The 15,890-nt window shown below is 39.4% G+C and overlaps 1 protein-coding gene across 1 annotated transcript in view; it reads left to right on the top strand.

Annotated features, from left to right (window-relative positions):
• cdk14 (cyclin-dependent kinase 14) overlaps positions 1-15,890 on the top strand; it is a gene marked incomplete at its 3' end in the record, with an annotated part of 171,082 nt that overhangs the window by 48,113 nt on the left and 107,079 nt on the right. The window contains 2 exon segments of the mRNA XM_037676477.1: positions 4,446-4,540; positions 7,253-7,332. Of these exon segments, the coding sequence (XP_037532405.1) occupies positions 4,446-4,540; positions 7,253-7,332 (175 nt within the window).

Genomic DNA, 15,890 nt, shown 5'->3' with positions numbered 1-15,890 from the left:
ATATATATATATATATATATATATATTATAATTCTAATTATACTAATTCTATTGTAAGAATAGAATCAGAATAGAATTTTTCTATCATTCTATTACAAACTATCTCACAGAGAGACCACAACGTCAGGATATCTATCTGTCCGTCCATCCGTCCGTCCGTCTGTCTGTCTGTATCAGATAGATAGATAGATGGACGGACAGACAGACGGACGGACGTCCTTCCATCCATCTATCCATCTATCTATCTATCTGATAATAAAGTTGTGAACAAATCTGACTGCCTTGAATGTGAATGAATAAAACCTATATTGAACATGTAATCTGAAAATAATTAAATGGTAAAATGGTAAATGGACTGTACTTATACACAAAGTAGCATCTTTCTGTCTTATCAAGATACTCAAAGCGCTTTACACTACAATCTGTACCTCATTTACCCATTCATACAGCACTCTACTAGATCTCTACAAAGCTAATTGAACAAATCATTCTAAAGGGACTAATCAGTGCTTTATCACATTCATACACTGATGGGACACACATCGGAGGCTATGAGGGGTTCATTGTCTTGCCCAGGGACACTTTGGCATGTGACTGCTGGTGGATTCGAACCCCCAACTCTTGCATTGGAGGACAACTGCTCTAACCACTCATCCACAGCCGCACTAATTTTAAACTTAACAAGCTTCCTAATATCTCATAAGAGCTGCCCCTTCAAGTAATTATTTCTGCTTTTACCCTTAAAAAAATCTCTGCCCCTAAATTTTCAGTCATGGGTAGTTTAATTAAAAACACAAAATTATAATTGAACAGCACAACTAAATTGCAAATCAATTTTACAGTTTAGGTGGGTCATTAATAAATTTTCGATTATTTATTATGAGAGAAATGGTTGATGGGTAATCACGTAACGTACGTCACGTATCAAAACCATGGCACCAATTTGTCAAAATAACAGTGATCGAACTGTTGACAAGTCTGTCCAATTTACTTTCATTTAAATTTTAAATTTTAATATAAGTATTTACAATTTATATTTATTTATATATTATAATTTATATATTATTTATATTTTTAATTTATGCAAATTTTCATTTGCTATTACTGCTTTGTGTATATTTAGTTGGTGTTTTTCTTAGTTCATATCTTAGATCTTATTATTGTTTTTCTTTTACATTTTATTGTTGGATGTTACTGGGACCCTGTGTACATAATTTTGTTCCACCACATGTACCACATGGGGTGCAAACGACACATAAAGAACCTTGAATCCTTGAATCCTAACACATCTCAGGATACCTTACCTGGGATAATTCCAAACTGTGGTTTGGAATCAGCAAGACGGTAATTTCAAACGTTCTAAAACAACAACAACAATAACAAAAAAGTTTTATATTTGAACAAAAGTTTGCAAAAAGGTGAACTCTGTTGTCTGAAGACTCTCATGGTGGTTCCTCTGGTCATCAGTAAGAGAATATCTCTTGGTAAGAGTTGTTTCACAGATAGAGTTTCACTTCCTGCCTGATCCCAGGAGGAAGTGTAATTTGTTTAGAAAAGCTCTCAGAAATGCTGAGCTTATTAGTTCTGCTCAGGATACCAGGAGGGGGGAGGAAAAGCAGTGAGGATGCTGCAGATGTAGTGAAACATAAAGTTGAAGTTTTTGGTTTGGGTCTTAAACAAAATTTAAACAAGAATTGATTCAAGATAGAATGTGATGTTTTAGCTTATTATTCGAAAGACTTCTGAATAACAGACTGGGAGTTAAACAGCTGTCCCGTGCAACGTGTTAAGTTTTTAGTTTTTTTTAAAACTTATTCTGGCTTTTTGAGTTTTTGGCAACGATGAGTCTCATCTAACAAAATCAAGTTCATGGTACTTTGTAATAAAAGAAGGCTATCAGAGAATATCTTATCAATGTGAGCTCCATAAAGAAACACATAGAGGCTGTTTCAAATTAATAATACTTTAATTGCTTTCACCTTGATCGTGAGCTATTATTTAAAGCTCACTATGCCAGTTTGGTTGACAAACTCAAGCTGACGCTGGGTTTTATTATAGAAATAAATCCTGTCTTACTCACCTTTAGGAACATTTTTCCTTTACTTGGCTATAGTGAGTGCCCCATCCAGATGACTTCAGTCCCTGGATACTGACGCAGTGCCCTGAGGTTTGTCATGCCTCATCATCACTGGGAGCTGTTACATACATTCTTTTGGAGGATTTTGTTCTATTCTGAAAAAACGAGTCAGTGCACATGACCTTTGTTGTACCCATTGCTTGGATTTTTTTTAACCATTGCCATGTTTTAGGTCCCAGATTAATTTAATATCTGTTGAATTTTATTGTTGTGGATGTTCTTGCTGACTTCCTGTTGTGGGTGGAGTCACACACACTGGTGTGCAATTTTCAGTAAATGGCCACTTTTGAGTAAGAGGTGGTCATGCAGGCCAAGCTCAACACAATGCTGTGTGCTGTTTCCTGCGTGGTTACAGGCGTTTCCAACCCGTTAGAGATGGCAGCTTCAATAATATCACTTTCACCACGATTTGCCACACTCTTGCACCGTAACTTGGAAACCATTTTTTTGTGGGTAAAATAGGTGTACGTTTTAATTCATCCATCCTTCATCTTTTACCCACTAATTCCATTTTGGATAGTGGGGGTCACGGGTGCCCATGTTCAGCAATCACTGTGCGAGGGACACCCTGGACAGGTCTCCAGTCCATCACATAGAGACAAATGAGACAGACAACCATTCAGTCTCTCTCTCTCACCAAGGGACAATTTAGTTATCAATCAGCCTAACATGCATGTTTTTGGTCTGTGGGAGGAAACTGGAGTACCTGGAGAAAACTCACGCATGCACGGAGAGAACATGCAGACTCCACCCAGAAAGGCCCCTGGACTGGGATTTGAACCAGGACAACCTGCTGGCTGAGAGGCAGCAGCTCTACCAGTTGTGCCACCGTGCTGCCATGTTTTAATCCTATCTTATTTTTTTACTTTGTTTTAAGATGCGTGCTCTTGGCCAAGTCATCCTTGTAAAAGAGATCTTGAGCTCAGTGTTAGTTATTTTTTATCAGGTTAAATGTAGGCATTAATGAATTCCTTTGCTATTTTTTTATTTTAGTTTACCTGGTAAACACGTTGGGTTAGATGACTCATGTTCGTGCTGCTGTTCAACGTATTGTTTTTATGCTATTAGTGCTTAGTGTATTTTTAGTTGATGTTTTTCTTAGTTCAAATCTGAGATCTCATTACTGTTTTTCTTTTACATTTTATTGTTCAATCTGGTCTTCTGGGACCCTGTGTACATGTGGTGGAACGACAATAAAGAGACTCTGACTCTGAGCTATTCCATAAAAGGAGCTCAGAGTCCAGCAGCAAAACTTAGTCCTTACAACCAACATTATTTTGGATTGTGGCAAACATGGAGCGTAACTCAAAACTAAAATTTCTAAACAAATGTTGTGGGGTACCAATGAGCTGCTGTTGAAAATTCCAACAACTTTTTTCTAGAAAGCTCAGTAAGAATTTGGCATTATGACAGATTTAGACTCTTATTTTGAACATTGTTGTTTTTTTACTCTAAATTAAAAGTGCTTCCTGTTTGCTGTTTATGGTTTTTAAACTTTTAATTTTACACTTTGTAGGAGTTTAGACACTATTCTCTATAACCTGGACGTTCTAATCCGGAGAAAAATTTCCCATATACTAGAATTGTCACGGCAGCCATGATGGAATCAAATAACTAAGACCCCCTGAAGTATGTAAGAGCCAATGGTTTGTCTTCAGCGGACGGAGGAGAAGGAGCAGAAACTTTCTTCATCAGACAGGCAGACAGAACATTGAGTCTCAAACAAACTGACTCTGGAGAAACCTGGAATTATAAACTTTAAAAGAGGTCTAATGAAAGATTAGCCAATATTTAGGAACATTAGACAGCTGGATGTTCGTGTGTTATCACTCTAAGATGAACATTCAGAGGAAAAATCTCTAAAGGTCATCAAACTTGTGCTGTCATTGTCTACTAACTGTTAATGAAATAAAAACACCAGTTCAGACGTTACACAGTGCAATGTTTTGTGACCTTTTTAAACGCTAATATTTCAAATAATGCCCTGGTATAATGCGGGTGCTGTTGAGACAATGACCCATTTGTTGAAGTTTTCCTTTGGATGTCTAGTGATGATGAACCTGTTCATCTACATGTCTTGTTTCCTCTGAGCTGCTGTTCTTAAAAAAGTAATCAATAAAAAGGTATCTGGACTTTGTGAGCTGACAGTTACATAAAAATACTCTTCCTCTCCACAGACATAACACTTCTGCTGATTCCCATTTTAATAACTTAGACGTGTAATGGTTTTTGGAAAATCCTCCAAGGCTTTGCTTCTCTGCCTTCTTGACTTATTCATTCTTATATTTTACCTTTTTATATCTTTCAGCCCACAAGCCCCAAGTTTGGAAAGGCAGATTCATATGAAAAGCTTGAAAAGCTGGGAGAAGGTTCATATGCGACAGTTTACAAAGGAAAGAGCAAGTAAGTGCACGTTGAGTCTAATCATCGCCTGCTGCTGACAGGCATGGGCAGATGAGAATGTTAGTTACCAACACATCTCGTGAACCACCGGATGGAGTTTCATAAAACTTGCAGGAAGTGATCACTGGATATACATATTCAACCTTTATTTATACAGGTTAGTTCCCATTGAGCCTCAGAAACTCATTTACAAGAGACACCTGTTACATACAACTTACGGAGTAGATGAGGAAAAGAGAACACGAGGGTGGAGGAAGTAAAAACAAATAATGTCTCACAGCATGTTCTGGCCAGGGCACAGTGTGAAAGATGAAAAAAAGACCTCACAACATAAACAGGTGGATAGAAGAATGGATGTACATATAGAACAAATTATCTTTTGGAGCCAAACCAATACAATCTGACTTTTTTTTCGTCTTTTCTTCTTCTTTCTTTCTTTTTGTTCTTGTTCTTCTTTCAGCTTTTCCCTCTTCTGGGGTCTCCACAGCGAGTCATCCTTCTCCATCTCTGTCGTCTGTGTCCTCTGTCTCATTACCTCCATGTCCTCTCTAACTGCATCCATATGTCTCCTCTTTGTCTTTTTCCTGGCAGCTGCATTTCTAACATCCTTCTACCAATATACCCACTGTCCCTCCTCTGTACATGTCCAAACCACTACCCCCCCTCTGGACATGTCCAATCCATCTCAGTGTGTCCTCTCTAACTTTATCTCCTAGTTCTTCAACCTGTGCTGTACCTCTGATGATCTCATTCCTAATCTTATCCATCCTTGTCAATCCTAAGGAGAACATCTTCATGTCTGTCACTTCCAGTTCTGTCTCCTGTCTTTTTGTCCATTTATCTGTCTTCAGACATCAGTTCTGCTGTTGTTTTGTTAAAATTTGGTCTGGTTTTAGCTGAGGCTTATTCACAACACATACTTATTGCACAAGGTCCTTGTATAAAACTTAAGCATTGCACATTGGAGTCAGCCCTGTTTGTCTGTTAGCAAAATATGACACAAATTTTAAAGAAACTTTCACAATATAATCACTGAATGGATATCTTACAAACTAACATTAACTTGTGGAGTTACATCAGTTCAATATATTGAATATTCAGTATATTGACACAGTCATATATGACTACCACAGTGTATCTGCTTTAATCAAGAAGGGATTTATTTTACCTATTTCAAAATAATGTAGATTTAAATTGTGATGTAGCGGAAACTCCTTCACAACACATACTCTGAGCTGAACATTTTGTGATTTGCATGAAATTAAGCTTAACAAGTTTTTTTTAAGGTTTGAACATAATAGCCTTTCAGCTATTGTTTCTCAACATAAGATGGTTTTGATTGTAAAATTCTGGCATGAACAATGCCAGATAATCTGCATTTCTTCCCATGAATCTACAGTATGCTTCTAGTTTATTTTTACAGATGCACCGATCCAAGACCAATATTAGTATCGGTCCCGATATCGAAAAAAAACTTCTGGATCGGGTATCAGTGACAATGTCACAGATCCATGACTGGGCAGATCTATTCACTCTAATTCTATTCTTTGTGCTCTGAGTGGCGTCACGCGCTAGCAAACTCAACGCACAGATTGTTTTCAAAATGGAACGAGCAAAAGGATCAGCCATCTGGAACTATTTCACATTACCTCAGCCAACACATTCGACAGCTATGTGCAATACGTGCACAGCGACGGTTCCAGGGGATGTCACTAAAACTTCCAGCTATAACACTACCAACTTAATCAAGCATCTCCAGAGATTTCAAGAGCACGCTGAGTTTGTTCAATGGAATTCAGCTCTGTTTTTCTGTATCAGATCGGTATCGGCCGATTCTAAACATCAGATATTGGTATCGGAAGTGGAAAAAGTGGATCAGTGCATCTCTATTTATTTTCATTGTGGATGATACATTTTTGTTGATGTTAATGAGCAGAGCTGCTGTTGATTGAATGAAATATTTAAAAAAGTTAAGTCAGGTCCTCTGGACGTTCAAAAAACAAACCAAATAAACCAAAAACAAACAAACGAAAAAAAATGTAGAAACGTTCCGTCTTTCATCCGAAAGACTTCTTCAGTGCAGACTGAAGAAGTCTTTCAGATAAAAGACGAAACGTTTCTACTTTTTTTTTTTTTTTTGAAAGTCCAGAGGCCCTGACTTAACTTTTTTAGATTTTTCTACTTGGATAATTGAGCATGCATCAGGATATTGAATAAAATAATCAATCCACCAGCTATTTTCTGTAACACTGTTCTCCTGTCCATAATGCTGAACCCCCCCCACCCCACCCCCCACACACACGCACGCACACACACACACACACACACACACACACACACACACATACACATACACACATAATGCTGCTTCTTAGTTTTTTTAATTTCTGTGGGAAGGATGTTTATATGCAATCTCCATGTTTAATGCTTTGCTGCTTTTGTCCCAGGTTTTCTTCGGTAAATTCTGTGAAATGTAAAGTTTTCACACAATGCTTGTACAAACCTCTGCAGACTCTAATCTTCTTAGTGATGATGTTATTTTTCTTGGCTCGTACAGCTTTGATTAGTGAGCTTCATTCATTGCTGTTGTAGTCACGACTCACTCCACTGCTGCTAAATTACATTTCATTGCCTTCACTGGATTTGATAGATTTTTGCATCACAAAAACACTAACTGCATCACTACACTTTTTTCTTTGTTCTTGTCATTAGGGTGAATGGAAAGCTGGTGGCTCTGAAAGTGATCCGTCTGCAGGAGGAGGAGGGCACACCCTTCACTGCTATAAGAGAAGGTAAGAAGTTTCAGTTCTGTCACTGGTTTTAATGCTTAACGCTCTACCTGGAAGGTTTAAAGACTATAAATTAAGGAGAATAAAAAAAAATTGTGTGTATATTACAACAAAGGATAAGGTTGGTCACAATATCAGAAAAATCCTTTCTGAGGTTTCTGAATTTTTCTAACAAAGTTAAGTCAGGCCCTGACAAAACATCCAACAAGAATCCAAAAAAGTTCAATCTGGTCCTCTGGACATTCAAAAAAACAAAACAAAGCAAGAAAAAATATAAAATAATATTTTTTCTTGCTTTGTTTTGTTTTTTTGAATGTCCAGAGGACCAGATTGAACTTTTTTGGATTTTTCTACCTGGATTATTGAGCATGCATCAGGATATCCAACAAGAATAATCTGTCCAGTTTCATCTTTTATTCAAAAGACTTCTTCAGTCTGAGGAGCCACAGCAGAGCCTCCTCTTCCAGTACTTCTGGGGTTGAGGGCCTTGCTCATGGGCCCAGAGTGGGGCGAATGAGGGTGGGGGCAGGTGTGGGGGCTTCACCTACCCCACCCACATTTTTGATGTTGTCGGTACTGGGGCTTGAACCGGCGATCTTCCAATCACAGGCCCACCTTCTCTAACCTCTGCTCCACCACTCTCCATGTAAATCATGTAATCTGGACCCGTTTCTGAAACCAGATGACACGAATTAGCCATTTTTGTTTTCTACCTGGATGTTTGAGCTTACAAGTGCTGAATTAACTTAAAACCTTTGTTTTGTTAAACGCAGACATGAATGTACTGAATTACAAATGTATTGAAAACTCTGCACCATAACAGCACATTAAACACACCAAGAGCTTCACAAGCTTGGTTAAACATGTAAAAACAGCACAACTTTAATTTGTTCAGTCAGTACGCTAGTGCGTGATGTCACTCAGAGTGCAAAGCATAGAATTAGAGTGAATAGATTTGCCCAGTTATGGATCAGTTACATTGTCACTGATACTCGATTCAGAAGTTTGTCCATATCAGTATCGATGTCAATATTTATATCAGATTGGTACATCTCTAATGTTTAGGTCTACTATATCTGTTTGGCTTCTTCCCCTGCCACCTGATCCAACTCACTATCAGATGGTGATCAATTGACAGCTCAGCTCCACTCTGCACCTGAGTGTCCGAAACAAACAGCCACAAATCAGATGACACAACTACAAAATCAATCAGCAATCTATGATCTAGGATCTCCTGGTGCCAAGTGCACTTATGGACACCATGATGATGTTCAAACATGGTGTTAGTGATGGATAAACTATGACTAGCACAGAGGTCCAACAACAGAACACTGCTCAAGTTCAGATCAGAGAGGCCATTCCTCTCAATCACACCCCTCCAGGTCACACTGTCATTACCCATGTGGGTATTGAAGTCCCCCAGCAGAATGAAGGAGTCCCAAGCTGGTGCACCTTCCATCACCCCTGCCAAGGACTCCAAGAAAGCCAGATACTCTGGACTGCTGTTTGTCACGTAGGCACAAACAACAGTTAGAACCCGTCCTCCCACCTGAAGGCACAGGAAAGTTACCCTTTCATCTACCGGGGAAAAGTTCAACACACAGGCACCAAGTCTGGGGGTTAAAAGTAGACCTACACCTGCTTGGTGCCTCTCACCATGGGCAACTCCAGAGTGGAATAAAGTCCAGCCCCTCTCAAGGAGATTGGTTCCAGAGACCATGCTGTGCGTCAAGATGAGCCCAACTATATCTTATCAGTACCTTTCAACCTCTCGCACAAGCTCAGGCTCCTTCCCTGCCAGAGAGGTTACATTCCATGTCCCAAGAGCCAGCTGTGGTAAGCCGGGGTCAGAGCGCCAAGGCCCCTGCCTTTGGCCACTGCCATGGGCCCCTGTCTTGGGCCACTGCCTTGGGCCACTGCCCATGGCATCATTACCCCAACTCATTTGGCCCCTCCTGCAGGTGGTGGGATCACAGGAAAGCAAACCCATCCGAACCAACCGGACTCTATGGGTAGAGACCCGGTCACCAGGCGCTTGCCGACGAGCCCCTCCTCCAAGCCTGGCTCCAGGGTGGGGCCCCAGTAACCGACGTCCAGGCAATGGACACAGAGCTCCTTATTTTTTACTGTCCATAAGAGTCTTCTGAGTCTTCTCATAAAACACTGAATCGATCTCATGGAAGACGAGCCAACATGAACACATAGCTTTTTGAGCCCCAAACACCCAGGGAACAAATCGGAAAGGCATTTTGAAATTGATCTACTGTAATTTATCAGTTTCTGAGTAATAAGCCCCAGTGCAGATACTATGTGAGCAGCATCAACTCTGTTCTTTAAATTTCTAAACCTAAAATAAGTATATCCAGATGCATGCTCAATAATCCAGGTAGAAAAATCCAAAAAAGTTCAATCTAGTCCTCTGGACATTAAAAAAAAAAAAAAAAAAAAAACAAAGCAAAAAAATCTAGAAACGTTTCGTCTCTCATCCAAGAGACTTCATCAGTCTGAGGTGCTGTTTTCAGCTCAGTCTCTTAAATAGCACCTTCTCAGAGTGGATCAACCAGTTTGCTGCTGACAACCAAAACCAGCTGATCACATGCTCAAGAAGGACCATCAGCCTAACAATGGATCATTAGCACATTGATGGCTGTTTACTGTTCACAGAGGGCTGAGTGATACTAGCAATCACAGCATTGTAAGAGGGGGACAGTTGAACCCGGAGTCCATTGTTAGGCTGATGGTCCTTCTTGAGCATGTGAGCAGCTGGTTTTGGTTGTCAGCAGCAAACTGGTTGATCCACTCTGAGAAGGTGCTATTTAAGAGAATGAGCTGAAAACAGCACCTCAGACTGAGGAAGTCTCTTGGATGAGAGACGAAACGTTTCTATATTTTTTTGCTTTGTTTTGTATTTTTGTTTTTTTTGAATGTCCAGAGGACCAGATTGAACTTTTTTTGGATTTTTCTACCTGGATTATTGAGCATGCATCAGGATATTTTGAATCACTTTGGCCAGGATTGCCTCAAACTAGTAAGAGAGTTTGAGAAAACAGCAAGGAAGAGGGCAGACTATAGGAACCACTTGCGATTCAACCTCAGATGTCGACAAAGTGGCATCATTCCCAAGAGCCTGGAACTAAAATCATCGGTCAGCGGGCACCGGGCAAGCAAGATCCTTCAGAAGGCACAGACCCAGCTGCTGAATGAACGGGTGAGACAGACCAATTTTACTATTGAGGCCTTGAAGGCCAAAGAAGAGTACATTAAACATAAACTAACTATGTGTCTAGATCAGACCACACTTCAGCAAGTGTTGGACTGTACAGATCAGGCACACTTAGCACAGCATGTCAAGTCCAAGACTCGACAACAAAATAAGTTTAACTTACTAATAACTCATCAACACCATCACTATTCCAATAACAACACATTCAGTGTAGGACAACACTCCAGTAGTCAATTACATGCCAGGGAGACAGAAAAGTGGGTGAAGAATTTATCTGACAGACAGCTCACCCAGCCGGAGACAGAGATTTTTGCCAGGGGTCTGAACTTTGCGGTTGCACCAAGTAGAATTCCTTTGGTGGAGATGATCACAGCCACAGAATCAGCCATCCGCAACAACAAAATGAAAGAGGGTGAAGCAGATCAGCTCAGAATCAAAGTTTCATCCTGCCTCAGCAATGCCAAACAACCACCTTCCAACATCAGTAGAGAGGAGAGGGATGCACTCACCACTCTTAGCAAGGACAAAAACATCATCATTCTCCCAGCAGACAAAGGAAGGTGCACAGTGATTTTGAACCAGAAAGACTATCATGAGAAAGTTATGACACTCCTTAGTGACTTAAACACTTATGAACCTCTGAAAAGAGATCCAGTAAGTGGTTACAAGAAGAAGTTAATAGATTGCCTGAAAAATTTGGAGCAGGACAAGGCTATTGACCGTATTCTGTACCACAGACTGTACCCAGGGGAGGCCACACCTAGTCTGTATGGTTTACCTAAAATCTACAAACAAGGTGTACCTTTAAGACCAATTGTTAGCATGATTAACTCTGTCACTTACAATGTTTCCAAATATCTGGCGCCTGTACTCATCCCTTTAGTTGGCAGCTCAGAACACCACATACAGAACACCATGGACTTTGTGGATAAGGTGAGGGATGTCATCATGGAGACTGATGAAACAATGGTCTCTTTTGATGTCACATCACTCTTTACGTGCATTCCTGTTGATGATGCAGTAGAGGTGGTCAGTTTAAGATTAAAATCAGACACCACTCTGAGCAGCAGGACCACGCTTTCCACAGAACAACTGTGTCAACTCTTGAAACTGTGCCTGCAGTCAACCTACTTCACATATGGGGAGCAATATTTGTAGTGAACTTGATCTGATGTCAAATCTGACCAGATGGACAGAAACTGTTATTTCATTGATCTGCATCCAGAAATACAGTTTGACCCATCTGGAGACTTTCTTTCTTGAATTAATCAAGTAGAAAAGACAATTCTCTATGATCATTACTATTTTACAAATGTTTGATAATCAAATTGTGTTAGTTCACTCAATGTTTACAGGTTGAAGAGAACTACTCATTTTTATTTACATAAACAGTAAGTAATGATTTTTATTCCTCATTCTAAGAAGAAATCAGGTTAATATGCATTTCTTGATTTTTCTGTCTTCAATGAGCAAGTTTTGTAAGTGTGTTAAGGTTCAAGTTTCGGTCAACTAAAAGTTTACTGAAAAAGAAATGTCATGTTTAACTTTTACAGAAGATACAGGAGAGTTTGACTCCACGAAGTCTGGTTTTCTCCAATAATCTTTCTGTCTGTTTTAAACAAACTTAATCTCTGTCCTTGACTTTGATAACACCTTACATCACAAACCACACCTCTTTTCTGGTCTATCCACCAATTAGAAAGCTCTCAAATGACCCGGAAGTCGACCCATTTAAATGTGGCAACTTCCCAGTTCAACTAGAGCTGCTGCGCTCAGGATTGAGTTCAATGTGGGAGTTTTCAGAGCTTGAAAGTTTTTCCTGGAGAAGAGTTCCAGACTTTAACTCTCTGAAGAGAGTTAAAGAGTTCAGAGTTCTTGGATGCTAACGCAGGCGTCCAGAATGCTTCTTGAATCCAGAATGCAGGGACGATTTTGGGAATTATAACTTCTGTTTGGATAACCTCGCACGACTCTCGAAGTAATTTAGCTGTTCTCAACGGAGACGCTGAAAGAGTCAAAGGAAGGACTTCACGCCGACCTGACCTATCGTCAACCAGGTAAAAGTTCTACTTCGACCAAGCGTACCGTGACCAAGCTGAGATCTGAAGGAGCGTGCACGTTTCTGGTCAAACAGATAAATTCCCTCCCACATCTCTCTGTAGGATAAATCTCCATTTTCCATCTTAAACTCTCCTTTCTCCTAAAATCATCACAGATATTTTTAGAAATGTCTGGAGCAAAGTTCTCAATCACCGCCGTGTGATTGATGTCTGCTGTTCTGCTGAGAAGTGAGGACAATCGCCGTATTGTACCCACTTTCTGTGAAACTAGCCATGTTATTGTTTTCATATTTTGCCAAATTAATGTAAATGTTTGATGTTAAACTTTGATTCTGCAAATAAATGACCGCATTCATTTTTGATGGGTCAAAGATAAATAACGTCTCTCGTTACTTTTCTGTTAAACTCAATGCACGACATTTACACAGTCAGAAAAATGAAGAACTCGCGAAATGTATGAATATATCCTGCATATGTCATACTACATATTGGTGGCCCGCTACGTGCTCATAAATGACTGTGTATTCGTGTAAAGATTGATTTTACATGTTGGCATAAAAAAAACCAACAGTTTTGTCAGCTGTGATTGAACGCAGCGTGCTGGAGCTGCCGCTTGAAGTGGAACTCTGCATGTTTACGCTGTGTTACGCTGGTGATGTTTTGAAAGCTGAAATAGTGTCATTAAGTGTTTTTAAAGCTGAAATTGTACGCCTGTTACGTGTAACTAAGCTGATGAGCTGTGGAAAACGTTATTCTGTTTAAAAGGACGGAGGTTCTGCTGCAAGACCCGGCTGTGGTCCGGTTCGGTTCTGATAAGTTTGAACGAGTATTTTGAATAGATGGAGAAACGTTTTAAAGACTGGACGAAGTCTCAGCTAAGCTCAGAGTTGATTCGTTACATTTTTTAACAGAAAAAGTGCATTTTGACAGTTTAAAAGACGAAAAGTTGACGAACTTATTTCAGGCTAATCTAACATGCTAGTTGGAAAACGCTAACGTGATTGGTTGGATTTGCTGCTGTGGAGCGCTCTGATTCGCTGAGAGGTTGAATGACGTGCCTACGTCATTTCCTCTCACCCCCGTGCCGCTCTGTCATTGGTGATTTCAGTCACGTGACCCGGAAATGAAACTCGTTTTCATAGGGAAATAAAATCTGCTTTTTAAAGCTGAAAAGCGCTTTAAAGTGTATTTTGACACGCTAGTTAAGTTCTTCGAAGCATACTCGCTGAAATTTTGCCACGTTAGAGTTTAAAATCCGTCATTAAATGATGTTTTTGAACAACGCTAGCGATGCTAATTTTAAGCTAACAGCTAACGACCGGATGAGTGACGTGTCACGTCACTTCCTCCATGTCGGAAATGAGCTTTGCCGTGCTTAAAATCACTAAATAAAGCTGCCATATGTCCAAAAAAACTCATGTTTCATGCTAAAAAGTCGTGCTTGTTGAAAGAACGCCACGTTTACGCTTAAATTCGTTCAGAAATGTTGATTTTAACCGAGTTTAGCCGAAGCTAACTTTAAGCTAAGCGGCTAAAAACAGGATGTCAACCGAACGTCACAGGAAGTCGTCATAGACTCCTGCTGGTAAAAAGCTAAACACTGCCCCCTCCTGGAGAAACTTGAGATCACGGTTTCACTTCAGTTTTAGGTATTTTAGTGAAATTAAACGTTTTTTTTTTTCTCTCTGTAAGACGAACTTTGAGTTAACAAACTTCCTCTAGCTGAATAATCACTGTTATCGTGCACTTAAAAAGTAAGAGGTATTTATGCAAAAAAAGGCATTTACCAGGACATTTTCATTCACTGAATTCCTCAAACAAGGAGGGACAAAATGAAAAATTAGAAACTTTTTAAAAGATACGGTTCAAATATTCACAGAGTTGATCAGTTACTCATTTGCTTGAAAGATAATACACGTTTAATTGCAAAATCACTAGATAAGAGTAAACTTATCAGGAAAAAGAAACTTTTCTGTTTAAATTACCACCTAAAAATAAATCTTCCTATTTAATTTTAAATAGAGGATGAGACAGGAGAACAGGAATAACAGTTTTTCTGAAGAAGGACTGATTAATCCTGACACATCATCAACTTTTCTTGTTCTTTTCACCACTTGGTTCTATGAGTAACTGTTAAAATAGCAAATTGCTGGAAGTAAACAGTTTAAAAAACATTTTAAACTTATGTTGCTGTGAGACTAAAAAGAAAAATTGCAGGTTTATTAAAAATTCAGTGCTTTAGAGTAAAATACACTAAAAAGAGCTTGGTAATCTAGTATCTGTTAAGAAATAAGCACATAAAAAAGTAACACTGCCAGAGAGCATTTACTTAAATATTCATGAATTGGGGTAAAACCTACAGAAAGGTACCCACATTTGAATAAGTTGACTTATAACAGTACTTCTGTGTAAACCCAGAGCTTAAAATAGTGTGAAAACTCAAAGACATCTGAATACAAATATTTACCTGTAAAAATATCTGAAGCTTGCAACTGTTTTAAACAGATAAAGTGCTACACAGTGAATGAACATGACAGGTGTGTTAGAAAAAGACTTTGGTCCTTATGGGATAAGGGACTGCTTAGAGAATGCGTTAGCGCTTCTGACAGATTCCTTACATCCATATGATAAACAGGCAGAGCGCATGAACCCAAAAGAGTTATTGGACAATCTGAAGGAGGTTGCAGAAAGTGTGACCTCTACAGAAATTACAAAGTCAAACTATGAAAAGCTGGCTATAATCGCAATTTTGCTGAAAGAATCATTCTATACGGTTGTTGAGAAAGCTGATTACCTTGCAATAAGGTTAGACAGTGAAAAAGAGGTGGTTCAGAAAATTGAAGAACACTTCCTTCAATTTAAAAGTGAACACGAAGTCCTCACAAAAAAACATTCCGTACAGATGTTTCAATCACAGCAAAATGCAAATGCAGAAATTGATTCGCTGAATAGCAAAATAGATGTGCTTAACAAAGATCTGGAAGAATGCAGAATAGATAAACACAATTTACAACAGCTACATATGTGTTTAGAATGTGATTATCATACATCACAGGAACGCTTAAACATGTGAGGAAAAACTAAGAGCAGCAACAAACAAGATTTCTGACGTGGGGCGAGTTTGTCTGGAACTCAGAGAAGACCGTGGACAGAGTCCAGGTCACCCACAAACACCTCAGAAAGATATTGTTGCACCTCCTGCTCGTAATCCACCCTCACCTAAAATGGTAAGAACAGACCTGAACAGGTCTCCTCCACAAAACATGCAACAGAGTGCA

Source organism: Nematolebias whitei, chromosome 5 (assembly GCF_014905685.2).
Source record: "Nematolebias whitei isolate Nwh7 chromosome 5, NemWhi1, whole genome shotgun sequence".
NCBI classification, from domain to species: Eukaryota; Metazoa; Chordata; class Actinopteri; order Cyprinodontiformes; family Rivulidae; genus Nematolebias; species Nematolebias whitei.
This window is presented reverse-complemented; position numbering and strand designations above follow the sequence as displayed.